The following is a 16143-nucleotide window of genomic DNA, read 5'->3' on the forward strand; positions in this document are numbered from 1 at the left end:
CGAATGCAATAAGAAGCCAAGGTAAGTTGTTAGCTCGCATTAAACTTATCTTATAAAAAACAATCAATCAATCAATCATAATCACTAGTTAACTACACATGGTTGATGATATTACTAGTTTATCTAGCGTGTCCTGCGTTGCATATAATCGATGCGGTGGCATTCGCGAAAAAGGACTGTCGTTGCTCCAACGTGTACCTAACCATAAACATCAATGCTTTTCTTAAAATCAATACACAAGTATATATTTTTAAACCTGCATATTTAGCTAATATTGCCTGCTAACAATAACTTATTTTAACTAGGAAAAATGGTGTCACTTCTCTTGCAACAGAGTCAGGGTATATGCAGCAGTTTGGGCCGCCTAGCTCATTGCAAACTGTGTGAAGAATTTTTCTTCCTAACAAAGACCCGGATCCGGGTTTGGGAGGAATTAGAGGTTAACTTATTTTAACTAGGAAAAATGGTGTCACTTCTCTTGCAACAGAGTCAGGGTATATGCAGCAGTTTGGGCCGCCTAGCTCATTGCAAACTGTGTGAAGAATTTTTCTTCCTAACCAAGACAGCCAACTTCGCCAAACGGGGGATGATTTAACAAAAGCACATTTGCGAAAAAAGCACAATCGTTGCACGACTGTACCTAACCATAAACATCAATGCCTTTCTTAAAATCAATACACAGAAGTATATATTTTTAAACCTGCATTTAGATAAAAGAAATCCAGGTTAGCAGGCAATATTAACCAGGTGAAATTGTGTCACTTCTCTTGCGTTCATTGCACGCAGAGTCAGGGTATATGCAACAGTTTGGGCCGCCTGGCTCGTTGCGAACTAATTTGCCAGAATTTGACGTAATTATGACATAACATTGAAGGTTGTGCAATTTAACAGGAATATTTAGACTTATGGATGCCACCCGTTAGATAAAATACAGAACGGTTCCGTATTTCACTGAAAGAATAAACGTTTTGTTTTCGAGATGATAGTTTCTGGAATCGACCATATTAATGACCTAAGGCTCGTATTTCTGTGTGTTATTATGTTATAATTAAGTCTATGATTTGATAGAGCAGTCTGACTGAGCGATGGTAGGCACCAGCAGGCTCGTAAGCATTCATTCAAACAGCACTTTTGTGCGTTTTGTCAGCAGCTCGTCGCTGTGCTTCAAGCATTGCGCTGTTTATGACTTCAAGCCTATCAACTCCCGAGATTAGGCTGGTGTAACCGATGTGAAATGGCTAGCTAGTTAGCGGGGTGCGCGCTAATAGCGTTTCAAACGTCACTCTTTTTGAGACTTGGAGTAGTTGTTCCCCTTGCTCTGCATGGGTAACACTGCTTCGAGGGTGGCTGTTGTCGATGTGTTCCTGGTTCGAGCCCAGGTAGGAGCGAGGAGAGGGACGGAAGCTATACTGTTAGACTGGCAATACTAAAGTGCCTATAAGAACATCCAATAGTCAAAGGTATATGAAATACAAATCGTATAGAGTGAAATAGTCCTATAATTCCTATAATAACTACAACCTAAAACTTCTTACCTGGGAATATTGAAGACTCATGTTAAAAGGAACCACCAGCTTTCATATGTTCTCATGTTCTTTGCAAGGAACTTAAACGTTAGCTTTCTTACATGGCACATATTGCACTTTTACTTTCTTCTTCAACACTTTGTTTTTGCATTATTTAAACCAAATTGAACATGTTTCATTATTTATTTGAGGCTAAATTGATTTTATTGATGTATTATATTAAGTTAAAATAAGTGTTCATTCAGTTGTTGTAATTGTCATTATTACAATTAAATAATAAAAATTGTCCGATTAATCGGTATCGGTGTTGAAAAATCATAATCGGTCGACCTCTACTATGCAGGCAATACATGTGTGGTCATGGGCGTTTGCCTCCCACTTCTGACCTCTACTTTGTTAAGGACTAGCATTTCAATGTTAGTCCACACCTGTTGTTTAAGAAGCATGTGACAAATACAATTTTATTTGATTTTGATCACCAGCAGTTTGACCTACATATTTGTGCCGGTCATTGTCTAATCAAAGAATGCAGTAGGCTATAGTCAATAAATGTTTTTTTGTGCAATGTAGTGCATTGGCGTCCTTTCGTACATCAAGCATTCCCACAGTATCTTTCTTGAAAATGGTGTAGATGCGATGTCCACTCACGCTTGTATCCACAGGTACTGTTTCCCCTTTGGACGACCAGATGGGGCCCTTAAAGCGACACTCTCCCTACTAGAAAGGGTATGTTGTGCTTGAAAAGCTATGTCTGCTGTCTAAGTCTGTTGTTATTCTTTTGAGTCTACATTGTATCTGTATTTTTCATACTGCAGACGGTTGTGTAGACCAGAATGTGTTGGGATATCCTTGTGGCCTTCCACTCTAAACAGGTTTTGGGTCACTCTTTTAAGGATCTAGAAGTCAGTTTTGTTGTGTTTGGCATTAGGCTTATGACTGTGTTTGGATAATTCTAGGTTTTGATGAAGGACATCACCACACCGGTTCCTCCTGATGAGATGAAGAAGGTGGTCCAGAAATGTTTGGAGAAAGCTGCCCTTGTCAACTACTCCCAGCTGACCGAATACGCTCAGATCGAGGGTATGTGCAGCCCGGCTCACGTGTGGTGATGTTACTGTGTCATATTTCACTGTCATGTCTCCTCGTTTGGTTTTGTTAAAGTATATGCAGTGTTTGTCAGTGTTCCTAATACAGTATACAGGGTGCCAATTAGTGTTTAAGTGAATCCGTGTGCTGGTGTCACAGTGCTGGCATGTTTGTGTGCTAATGTAACAGCTGATGCTCAAGCTGCCACGGAAAAGAGGTTGGAGGACATGATGCGACTGGGAGAACTTTGTATTGAGGTCCTGCAGCAGAATGATGAGCACCATTCAGAGGTAGGACCATTCCGCCAGATTAACTATCACGTTTCAAGGTAAGACCCAGATGCAGACAATGTCGAATTAACAACATTTTATTAATCCAACAGGGGCAGGCAACGACAGGTCAAGGTCAGGCAGATGTCAATAATCCAGATAGTTGGGGCAAAGTTACAGGATGGCAGGCAGGCTCAGGGTCAGGGCAGGCAGAAATGGTCAACACCGGAAAAACTAGAAAACAGGAACACTCAAGAGACAGGAACAGAGGGAAAAACGCTGGTAGGCTTGATGAATTAAAGCGAACTGGCAATAGACAAACAGAGAACACAGGTATAAATACACAGGGGATAATGTGGAAGATGGGCGACACCTGGAGGGGGTGGAGGCAATTACAAAGACAGGTGAAACAGATCAGTGTGTGACAGTACCCCACCTGGCATCTTACCTGGGCGCATACCTGGTTGACCGTGGTGTCAGCGTTGGAAATCCGGATGGGGCCTGGGTCCAGGATGTCCCTGGCGGGGACCCAGCACCTCTCCTCCGGGCCATAACCCTCCCAGTTAACAAGAACTGGAAACCCCTGCCCAGAGGTTGAACCTTCAGGAGACGCCTCACCGTGTATGCCGGTTGGCCGTCGATGAGACGGGCGAGAGGGGTGGGCCTGGAAACAGGAGACAAAGGGCTGTGAGACATGGGTTTAACTCTGGACACATGAAAGTTGGGTGTATACGAAGGGTACAGGGCAACAGAAGACGAACAGCAGAGGGCTAATAATTTTAGAGATGAGAAACGGGCCGATAAACCGGTGTGAGAGTTTGCGGGATTCCTCCCGGAGGGGCAGATCCCGGTGGATAGCCATACCTTCTGCCCGAGATGATGCCGGGGTCCGATGGTGGTCCGCTTGTCGTCGATACCTGGAGGTGGTCTTGAGGAGGGCCATCCGGGCTACGACGACAGTGGCGGACAAACATCTGGGCAGAAGGTATGCCGACCTCTTCTTCTTGCTCGGGGAAGAGCGGGGGCTGATATCCCAAGGAACACTCAAATGGCAATAGGCCAGTGGCAGAGCAGAGAAAGGTGTAGTGGGCGTATTCCACCCACACAAGTTGCTGGCTCCAGGTGATGGGGTTGGCGGAGACCAGGCAGCGCAGAGTAGTCTCGAGGTCCTGGTTGGCTCGCTCCGACTGCAGAACGCCTTCCAGAACCGGGATGAGAACTGATGCCCCCGGTCGGCAGACCATGTCCACGGGCAGTCCATGGATCTGGAAGATGGCTGCACCCTGAGCTGGGCCGTCTCCTTGGCCGACGGTAGTTTGTTTGGGGAGAGGAATGAAGTGGGCGGCTTTGGAAAACCGGTCGAACACAGTCAGGATGGCAGTGTTGCCCTCAGACGGGGGGGGGGGGGGGGGGGGGGGGGGGGGGCGTGACGAAATCCAGGGATATGTGGGACAAGGGACGGTGAGGGACAGGCAGTGGTTGTAGAAGACCAGCCGGAGCTTGCCGAGGAGTCTTGTTCTGAGCACAGACTGTGCACGTGGCGACCATAGCAGGCCACCAAAAGCGTTGTCGCACGAAGGCCAGGGTCCGACGGGAACCCGTGTGACAGGCAAGCCTAGAGGAATGGGTCCACTCCAGGACTGTGGAGCAGACAGCTTCCGGCACAAACATTCGGTTATTTGGGCCCCCTCCCCCAGGGTTCGGCTGGGACCTCTGCGCCTCCCGGACATGTTTCCCTATACCCCAGCTGAGTGCCGTCAACAGGAATGAGGTGGGAAGGATGGTATCGGGCTCCGGGGTGGTAACCGTGGGGCTATAGTGGCCAGACAGGGCATCTGGCTTGACGTTCTTGGACCCCAGCCGGTAAGAGAGGGAAAAGTTGAACTGGGTAAACAGCAGGGCCCATCTCGCTTGCCTGGAGTTAAGGCGCTTGGCGGTGTGGAGATACTCCAGGTTTTTTTGTGGTCGGTCCACACAATGATCGGATATTCCGCCCCTTCCAGCCAGTACCTCCATTTCTCCAACTCTATCTTCACCGCGAGAAGCTCCCGATTCCCCACATCGTAGTTCTTCTCCGTGGCGTTGAGGCGGTGGGAGAAGAAGGTGCAGGGATGCAGCTTAAGTCAATAGGGGGGGCGCTGTTTTCACTTTGGAAAAAATCGTGCCCAATTTAAACGGCCTCGTACTCTGTTCTAGATCATACAATATGCATATTATTATTACTGTTGGATAGAAAACACTCTGAAGTTTCTAAAACTGTTTGAATTATATCTGTGAGTAAAACAGAACTCATTTGGCAGCAAACTTCCATACAGGAAGTGAAAAATCTGAAAACGAGGCTCTGTTTCAGGGCCTGCCTATTCAACTGGCTTTTATTTATCGATATGTATGCACTTCATACGCCTTCCACTAGATGTCAACAGGCAGTGGAAGGTTGAATGGGGTGTCTAGCTTGATCTGAGGCCGAATAAGAGCTTTTGGAGTGACAGGTCCGGTATTTTCTTTGTCTTCGACGGCGCGCGGGGGAGCTCGACATTAACTTCTGAAAAGCGTTCGGTATACACGGCGAATATCTCCGGCTCTGATTTTATTTGATACATATGAGAAAAACATCATAAAGTAGGTTTTTTCAACCGAGTTTTATCAGTTTATTCAACGTTTAATGGTACTTTTGGAATTTTCCGTTCTTTGCGCCAAGAGAGGATGGGAATGTTCGCGCCACAATGCTAGCCAAGGTTGCTAATTCGACAGAAGAAATGGACATTCTAAAACCAAACAACGATTTATTCTGGAAATAGGACTCCTTGTACAACATTCTGATGGAAGCTCAGCAAAAGTAAGAAAACATTTATGATGTTATTTCGTATTTCTGTGTAATATGTTGATATGTCTATTCTCCGCCGTGTTGGTGAGCGCTGTCTCACAATTACCCAAGCTGTATGTTGTGGTAAAATTATTTTTAAAAATCTAACACAGCGGTTGCATTAAGAACCAGTGTATCTTTCATTTGCCATACAACAAGTATTTTTATGTAAAGTTTATGATGAGTTCTTTGGTCAGATTAGGTGAGTGTCCAAAATATCTCCGGACATTCTGGGGAAATGTTGCTACGTATTCACAATGTATAACCACGATTTGCAGCTCTAAATATGCACATTTTCGAACAAAACATAAATCTATCTATCTTGGAGCAATCCAAGGTGAAGGAGGAGGGCTGAAGCTCTCAAACGAGGGCATACTGAGCTAGAAACGCCCGACAGGTGCTTGGCTCTCCATTGAAGAGTTCCGGGTGAGGTAAGCGGGGCTCCCGAGAAGGTAGAGTGACCGATGAGACGGCGCTGCTAGCAGCTGATTTACTGAGGGGCTGTGGAGTTACCACCGTGGTAGGCTGCCTCCCAGACAACCTGCGGAATTGCTCCAGCAAAATGTCCAACGCCCGGTCATGGCGTTCAGCAAACGTTTGGACCCCCTCCATAAGCTCACGAAGCAATTCCTCGTGCCTAACGATGGTGGCTCCTTGGGAGGAGATGGTGTTGCGCAGCTGGCCCGGGTCTGCTAGGTCAGTCATGGCCAGTTCGTAATATCACGTTTCAAGGTAAGACCCAGATGCAGACAACATTGAATTAACAACAGTTTATTAATCCAACAGGGGCAGGCAAAGACAGGTCAAGGGCAGGCAGGGGTCAATAATCCAGATAGGTGGGGCAAAGGTACAGGATGACAGGCAGGCTCAGGGTCAGGGTAGGCAGAGGTCAGTAATCCATATAGGTGGGGCAAAGGTACAGGATGACAGTCAGGGTCAGCGTAGGCAGAGGTCAGTAATCCATATAGGTGGGGCAAAGGTACAGGAAGGCAGGCAGGCAGGGTGCAGGGCGAAATGGTCAACACCGCGAAAACTAGAAAACAGGAACACTCAAGAGAACGGAACAGAGTGAAAAACACTGGTAGGCTTGACGAAACAAAACAAACTGGCAACAGACAAACAGAGAACACAGGTATAAATACACAGGGGATAATGGGGAAGATGGGCGACACCTGGAGGGGGGTGAAGACAATCACAAAGACAGGTGAAACAGATCACGGTGTGACACTAACAGCATCACCCTCACAACACACACACACCGTTTATTCATTATACACATCACCATAGTACTGTTTATTTTGACGTCACGTATGGTTACCAATACCACTTCTTACGGCTGAAATCCCATTAACGGGATCGATTTGACAACAGCCAGTGAAAGTGCAGGGCGCCAAATACAAACAACAGAAATCTCATAATTAAAATTCCTCAAACATACAAGTATTTTACACCATTTTAAAGATACACTTGTTGTTAATCCCACCACAGTGTCCGATTTCAAAAAGGCTTTACGACGAAAGCATACCATGCGATTATGTTAGGTCAGCGCCTGGTCACAAAAACATAGCCATTTTCCAGCCAAAGAGAGGAGTCACAAAAAGCAGAAATAGAGATAAAATGAATCACTAACCTTTGATGATCTTCATCAGATGGCACTCATAGGACTTCATGTTACACAATACATGTATGTGTTGTTCCATAAAGTTCATATTTATATCCAAAAATCTCAGTTTACATTGGCGCGTTATGTTCAGTAATGTTTTGCCTCCAAAATATCCTGTGATTTTGCAGAGAGCCACATCAATTTACAGGAATACTCATCATAAACGTTGATGAAAGATACAAGTGTTATGCATAGAATTAAAGATATACTTCTCCTTAATGCAACCGCTGTGTCAGATTTCAAAACAGCTTTACGGCAAAAGCACACCATGCGATAATCTGAGTACATAGCTCAGCCACCAAACTGATACCCGCCATGTTGTGGAGTCAACAAAAGCCAGAAATAGCATTATAAATATTCACTTACCTTTGATGATCTTCATCGGACTGCACTCCCAGGAATCCCAGTTCCACAATAAATGTTTGTTTTGTTCGATAAAGTCCATCCTTTTTGTTTGCGCGTTTAGTCCAGTAATCCAAATGCACAAGGTGCAGGCACTAGGTCCAGACGAAAAGTCAAAAAAGTTCTATTACAGTTTGTAGAAACATGTCAAACGATGTATAGAATCAATCTTTAGGATGTTTTTATCATAAATCTTCAATAATGTTTCAAATGGACAATTCCTTTGTCTTTAGAAATGAAAAAGGAACAGAGCTCGTGCTCAAGGCCGCACGCCTGACTAAACTAATGGCATTCTGCCAGACCCCTGGTTCAAACAGCTCTTTTTCGCTCCCCAATCACAGTAGAAGCCTGAAACAAAGTTATAAAGACTGTTGACATCTAGTGGAAGCCTTAGGAAGTGCAATCGGACCAAATTTTACACTGTATATTGGATAGGCATTCACTTAAACTACAAACCTCAGATTTCCCACTTCCTGGTTGGATTTTTCTCAGGTTTTTGCCTGCCATATGAGTTATGTTATACTCAGACATCATTCAAACAGTTTTAGAAACTTCAGAGTGTTTTCTATCCAAATCTACTAATACTATGCATATCTTAGCTTCTGGGCCTGAGTAGCAGGCAGTTTACTCTGGGCATGCTTTTCATCCGAACGTGAAAATAGCCCCCCCAGCCATAAGAAGTTAATCAGAACAACAGTTTTCGGCTGTGTTAACATAATTGCAAAAGGGTTTTCTAATGATCAATTAGCCGATTAAAATGCTTAACTTGGATTAGCTAACACATCGTGCCATTGGAACACAGGAGTGATGGTTGCTGATAATGGGCCTCTGTACGCCTATGTAGATATTCCATTCAAAATCCGTTTCCAGCTACAATAGTCATTTACAACATTAGCAATGTCTACACTGTATTTCTGATCAATTTGATGTTATTTTAATGGGCAAAAAATTAGCTTTTCTTTCAAACACAAGGACATTTCTAAGTGATCCCAAACTTTTGAACGGTAGTGTATTTGATATCATTCCACTGATTCCGCTCCAGTCATTACCATAAGCCCATTCTCTCCAATTAAGGTGCCACCAACCTCCGGTCGTGTGCAGATGGGTGAGAAAAATGTGATTTTAATCCATCTTAAATTCAGGCTGTAACACAACAAAATATGCAATAAGTCAAGAGGTATGAATACTTTCTGAAGGCACTTTAAGTCACAAAACATAATATACAGATCAGAAAGAAAGGATTTTTTCATGCAAATGTCACTAATCTCAGTGACTTTCAACAATACAATTTTGCAGTCAGTATAGGCCTCATCCAATGGCTTGGATGCTTCAATAACACAACGACTTAACTCTTTAAAAAAAAAAACGTTTTACCCCATTTTCTCCCCAATTTCGTGATATCCAATTGGTAGTTAGTCTTGTCCCATCGCTGCAACTCCCATGCGGACTCGGGAGAGGCGAAGGTCGAGAGCCATGCGTCCTCTGAAACACGACCCCGCCAAGCCGCACTGCTTCTTGACAGACTGCTCGCTTAACCCGGAAGCCAGCTGCACCAATGTGTCGGAGGAAACACTGTACAGCTGGCGACCGAAGTCCGTGTGCATGCATCCGGCCAGAACAACTTAACTCTTGTCACAGATAAATATTTCAGTTGAAATGCAACCTTAAATGCTGTATTGGATAACTATTTTTGAATGATTCTTGCCCGTGCCACACCAGAAGGAATTGCTTGATCATTTCACTGAGAACTAGTGACCACTTATTGTAGCGATGCCCATTCCTATCCTGTGTCTGCGATGGCCGCTGTGTGCCAAAGTGGAAGATGATACATCAAGTGCCAACACTGTAGTAATGTCTCTGGCGAGAAGAGATCAAAACAACGGCCACAGCCCATACGCACACGTCACTCTTATGGTACGGTGTACAACTGATCAATTAGAAGTGGTGCGACGTCCACAAACACCATACATTTGCCTAATAAGTGGCAGCGCGGATTCAGACATCTGTTTCTGAGCGACAAAGCTATTTATAACTGGATGCAAAACTGCATCTGTCACGACCACATATGAGATAAGGCCTTTTGTGGTAGGAGCCCAGCGTTGGGAGTTTTAGTGGGTGGCCAGTCACGGTAGCGCATCCCACACGCTGTCAAAGGCAAAACGTTGAATTACGATTGCTTTCCATGTTTTCGCCATTTGTGTAAATCAAACCGGTGATGACCCTCTTCAGTGTTTTATGCTAAGTGAAAATTCCAGAGATGCCCTCAATTTCTCTCATTTCTGTCTCACTTTCCCTCTTTTATGAATTGGAAAAAGGGAAGAGAGGTAAGCTTATCTCATGAAAACTCCAGCTTCATGTCTGTCATGTCCACTTCCATCAAATTGTGTTACATCCCAAAGCCTGTCAACATCTGTCAGTCATATACCACATCTCACTCATACCCCGTAAACCTCTGTTCATGGTTCACATTGAGGAGATGGTTGATACTGAGAAACAGTGCAGCGTGGTGTACCCACTACAGGTTGTGGTCCTGGTGGACTGCTGAATATTATGTCCCATTGTATCTAATGATTGAGTTTTTTGGGTGATTATTGTACCACAATTTATGGTACAATTCATTTCAGTCAGTCTTTCTTGACATGTACCCATATCATCTGCCCTTCGTTTGCCCTCCTTGGTGTGAAGGAAACTGAAGTATTACAACCATTAACTGTGTCAATAGAAAGCAGCACCAATTCATGGATTCAAGGAAAGGAAATCATAGTAGATCCATTTATTCAGCTATGTTATTATTCACATCATGATAACCAAACCATTATACTGATCACAATCAAGGCCCGCCCTGGCCCTTGAATAGATATCATTGGCGCACGCACGCACCACACACACACACACAGAGACAGAGAGCTGTTTCTTTTTTACTGAATTGAGACTGTTCCCATCCCTTGCTAAGCCTAAATTAAAAGCACAGACTCCTGGAGGAGCAATGTCCTTCATATTTATATGATGAATGCAAAGCACTTGTCACGCTTAAGGTTGCAAAATTCCAGGAACTTTCAATAAATTCCCTGGTTTTCCTGTAATCCTGGTTGGAGGTTTCCCGGAATCAGGAGGGAATAAGCTGGAAATCCAGAATCCTCCAACCAGGATTTCTGGAAGAAACTTCACAGAATGTTGCAACCCTAGTCATGCTGCATCACCTCACACTCAATCCCGCTCTCCTTCCATTTCTCTGTCTGTCTCTCTTGTCCTCTTGTTCTCTCTTGCTTTCAGTCACATACCTTTCATTTTTCTTCTTCCATCTCTTTATCGGAATCTCGCTCTCTCACTTAGAGACAACAGTTATGTGAGGATGCCTGTTGGTGTGAATGTGCGAATGGAGGAGAAAGGCGATAGGTAACGAAGCGTATGGCGCAAAGGCACTCTTTAATTGTGTTTTTTGTCACAGTGCACTTAAAAGACACATCTGAAAAGGCTGATGACAATAGCCCTCAAGGCCAGGTATAGCTGTGGGACATATACTGTCTCTGACCGCCAGCCTAGTGTTTTGTTTGCCACAAGCGCCCACTAGCACACACACAATCACACACACAGACAGGGACACACTCACAGACGGACAGAGACACACACACACAGGAACACCAACCTCCTTCAATCAATCTGTCACATTGCTGTTTTCGAGGGTTTCATTGGGCTAGTTGCACTTTTCGCTCACCTCACCTGGCGACCACTGCTATTGAGTAGGCTAGGAAGCATCTCTCTTGGGTGGGCAAGAAAAATGGGCGCGAACTGGCTCTTATTATGCTCTAGCTCATCTATGGCGATGATGGAGTCTTTGAGAAGCAACTGCAGCACTGCTAAATGTCCCCTCGATTTAGAGTTAAGAACATGACTTTGTCAAGTTCCATTATGACATAAAATGTCTTATAGATGGAGTCGCACACGATATTGACACAAACAATTCATACCGGTATGTGACCGCACTGACACACAGCAACAATATTCAATTACCGGTCTGAACTTTAAGCAAAGATTGTGTTGAAGAGTCACTGTAAATGATTTGGTTTGTAACTACATGTATGATGGCTAGACCTACCAAGACATGGAAAGAGTGTTAGGGCACATCCAACTTGGCACAGACAAAAAAAAACACTGTAGATGAAAGCAAGCCCATTACCTTTTTCTGCACCGCCCAAGACAAACACTGAATTTCCGGTTGTATCACAACTTATTTGGCCTATACATTTGTAAACCCCTTGCACTGCAGACAGAATCCTAGACCAAACAGTCCAATGTTTTGGAAATGTTTCAACCTTTTCATATTTTGTGTGATGTAGATCAAACCTCTGATCCAACAACTTCAGGGTTGGGCTCACATTCTTCTCAATTCTACGGTGGTCCAGAGATACATGTGAAAAAGTGGATAATTCCCTCATTTAGTTGAGATTACGATTGATTTATCTCGTGATCACTACATAACAAAAACGTTTTGTCACTAGATTATCAAAAGTAACACGCATCATCCATTCATTTGTTCAGATGCACGATAACCACCTCATCAAGGAGCCCTGTGGCTGCGTTGATCGCAATGCGCTCATGGGGCATTTAAGCTCTGAATGATGCCTGACACTAGCTGGCAGGCTGATTGAAACTGATCAGCCTGTCAGGAATGGAGCTCACCCACGCTGTATATTTTAATATTATCCATAAAACATGAAATGTCCCTTACAATTATACACATATCAGTTATGCAAGCTAACAACCAGCATAGTTAACAAACTAGCTAGCTATCTAGTTAACAAGACTACCTAACTAACTAGCTCACAAGAGGGAGAGGCTATACAGGCACGCCTGGTGCCTAAAATGTATGCTGTATGTCGAGCAGCAAGAGATGAGTGGGGGACAAACGGAATCGGTTCAGTCAGTTGTCGTAATGAGCCCTCCCCAGTTAGCTAGTTTATGCTTGTGTCTAGAAACTGGGACTTGGGAGTGTTCAGAATCATTCCGTTTTTATTGGACTGCAAAATCCCTGGCCTGATATTAGCTACACTTTCAAGCTACTTCCTTCTAAGTTAGTTACTGCAGGACAGCAGTGCGCCGGGCAAGCGGGACTCAGGAGCGAAGGATACACTGTGCCTTGTGTTGTTTTGCTAATTTGTAGTGCAAACTCTCCCCATTGAGCAACAGTAGACTGTATCACGGTGACATCCAGATGGTTACGTCCAATATTACAAGTTATTTCATGTAGGTTGCTATCCTGTTCTAAATATAATCGAGTATGGAACAAATGTACCTCTTAGCTCAAGATAAGGGACATTTAGCTCGCTAATATTCTAACTTATAAACTGATAATGTGCTCCAAACACAAATAAAAGCATGGTGTTAGCATGAAATGTACCATCCCTAAGTGTAGCAGTCAATAAAAACGTATGTGCTGACCCACCGTGGGCTCTGCTGTAAAGGCCTTCTTTCAAAAATAGACCTGGGGCTTTCCCATCCGGTGCCGATATGCATAAATACATTTTAAAAATATAGAGACCCATTCTGAATGAAGCCGAGGACAACTAGACCCGTTCCTTATAGACCTGATCGGATCCAGACCTGGCCCGATTCGAGTGAGTGCAGCAGCAAAAAAGTACATTTTTAAGCTACTTTATTAACTGGAGCAGATGAAGTGTGATGGAGAGGAGGTAGAGAGAGGTGATGCTCTAGCAGGGGCTGTGCTGTGTGTGTTGGCTACTGTGAGTGTGAGCGAGTGACACGGAACAAGGAGAAGGGAGGGAGAGACAGCAACCATCCATGCCGACTCGCCCTATAGTAAACCAATAGCTGTCATAACCTCGCTATTTATCATCCAATAGGATTACATACTAGTACCTGTCTTGACTGCATCGAACTGGGAGAAGCTACTTTATGTAAGCTAGCTAGCTAGGCTAATTGAGGCTGCATACTCTTTCTCGTCCTAAACAATTACAAACAACAACTCCATTCCGAATAGAAAGTAGCAGCCTACCTGTTGGTCGTTGAAGCCTATCTTTCTCCTTTAACTTTTAATTCTATAATTTTAATTCCATCTACCATTGATTAGATATGTCCTAGGTTTTGCACCTATTGCCTCTTTGATGACTTATGATTGACCAACAACAAGCTAGGCGTGCCACTCTCGTGAAAAGCAAAGAGCAGCAGCATAAATTATACAATTTCTCTCTCACTCTACTGCTGCAGTCCATACAATTCCAGTCAATTCAGGAATTGAATCACACTGCATTGGAGAAATTCCAATTCGTTTGTCCAATTCGTTTGATTGGAATTGACGTATATTCTTGATAACTCACCAACATATGCACATATACTGTGCTATATGTTTACCACATTCTATTATGCTATTAAAGATATTTGTTTCTGATGGTATGACAACTAAATGATGTGCAGAGGAGATCTTGGTGTGGCTCCTGTTGCAGGGTTGGGGCAGCCATGGGGGGCAGGAGTGTCCCAAGCCTTTCCTGGGGATGGGAGTAGGGAGGGTAACCAAAACTAGCCTGGGAGGGAGGTTGTAGGGGGAATTGAGGAGGGTGGTGTGGAGGGCAGTGTGGCTGGCAAAGCTCCAAACGCTCAGTATATGAAGGCTGATGATGTGAATGATACATGGTGTGGACTGCATCATGTGGTGCACTACCCTCAACAGTGTTTTGCCAGACCCTAGGGTAGTGGTCGGTGGCCGCTATTGTGTCGGCCAAACAACACCATTTACCTGTGACTGTATTCATGATACAGCACTGCTCCTTGTGCCTTATAGAGCCCCACAGTAGAGGTGTCATAATATCCATAAAACCTAGCGTTCAAACAGGGAAATGGTTCCAATCGTTTTTCCACTATTCTTTTTTCCATAGGGGATTTTGGAAACACTTGAAATAGGGGCTGTGTTTTGTTTGGGCTTGCCCTGGCGTGATGTTTTGATAGCCATGTGGATCTCTCTCGGACTGGGTGACTTTTGTCAGTATGTTAGGCTCTATACACTCTCAGATAATAATTTTAAAAAATTGCATCAAAGTAGACATCATACAAAACTACAAATCCCTGAAAGCTCCTGCACGTCATCTCTAGCTGACACCTTTTCTAACAGGTATTGTGTCAATTTAAAACTTGCACAAGACCGTTCACAGAATTGTCCATTTAAAGAAATGTTGCCAATTTATGCATTACTACATTTAGCTAACATTAGATAGTTAATCCAGAGATTCTTACCTTTGCCTCGATTCGGCAGTCTCGTCCAGATCATCATCAAAGCATTTGTAGTTCTTTATGATAGCCATATTATCAGCTAATTAGAATTTGTTTTGGGGGGGGGGAGTACAGTTGAGAATATTGATGGAAGTTACCGTGTCTTGGAGAGATGTACACGGTTGTTGGGGGGGGTCGTACCAGGGTGGGCCTACATGAAACGTGGCCCTTGTTTGAAGTGTTTCTAGAATTCCCTATGGGAAAAATGAATGGTGTAGAAACTCATATTTGAAATCTGTCCCCAAATGCCATATATTTTTTTCTTGAAATCAAATATTTTATTAAATCTCTAGAATTAGTCAATAATGGAAAAAAATGATGTATTCTTACATCATGGGTTTATACAAATGTGGAGCCTGACCTTTTTCTGTTTATTTTATTTGAGGTACTTTATCTTTTTAAACTGTTGCCACTGGCAATTAATGTGTAGTGATTTGTATTTCTTATTTTTGTTTATTTGCTTTACTTTAATGTTATTTTATGTGTCTGAAGAAGAAAATATACTTGTAATGATGTCCTATGTTTATTTGTTATTGTAATTTGACATTTTATTTGTTAAAAAAAGTAAGTCACAGGTAAATAAAGTATAGTTGCACTAATGATAGCCTAGTTACCACCAATGATATTCAAATCAAATCAAATCAAATTTATTTATATAGCCCTTCGTACATCAGCTGATATCTCAAAGTGCTGTACAGAAACACAGCCTAAAACCCCAAACAGCAAGCAATGCAGGTGTAGAAGCACGGTGGCTAGGAAAAACTCCCTAGAAAGGCCAAAACCTAGGAAGAAACCTAGAGAGGAACCAGGCTATGAGGGGTGGCCAGTCCTCTTCTGGCTGTGCCGGGTGGAGATTATAACAGAACATGGCCAAGATGTTCAAATGTTCATAAATGACCAGCATGGTCAAATTATAGTAATGACAGTGAACAGGTCAGAGTTCCATAGCCGCAGGCAGAACAGTTGAAACTGGAGCAGCAGCACGGCCAGGTGGACTGGGGACAGCAAGGAGTCATCATGCCAGGTAGTCCTGAGGCATGGTCCTAGGGCTCA

The 16143-nt window shown here is 43.7% G+C and overlaps 1 protein-coding gene across 2 annotated transcripts in view; it reads left to right on the top strand.

The window, feature by feature from the left end:
• The window catches only part of LOC120066627 (calcium-dependent secretion activator 2-like), a 248890-nt gene that overhangs the window by 182000 nt on the left and 50747 nt on the right, over positions 1–16143 (top strand). For both annotated transcript variants that reach the window (XM_039018054.1, XM_039018056.1), the window contains exons 15-18: positions 2189–2252; positions 2483–2626; positions 2828–2902; positions 10125–10133. In XM_039018054.1, the coding sequence (XP_038873982.1) occupies positions 2189–2252; positions 2483–2626; positions 2828–2902; positions 10125–10133 (292 nt within the window). The remainder of the gene's footprint in view (positions 1–2188; positions 2253–2482; positions 2627–2827; positions 2903–10124; positions 10134–16143) is intronic.

Source organism: Salvelinus namaycush, chromosome 21 (genome assembly GCF_016432855.1).
Source record: "Salvelinus namaycush isolate Seneca chromosome 21, SaNama_1.0, whole genome shotgun sequence".
Taxonomy (NCBI): domain Eukaryota; kingdom Metazoa; phylum Chordata; class Actinopteri; order Salmoniformes; family Salmonidae; genus Salvelinus; species Salvelinus namaycush.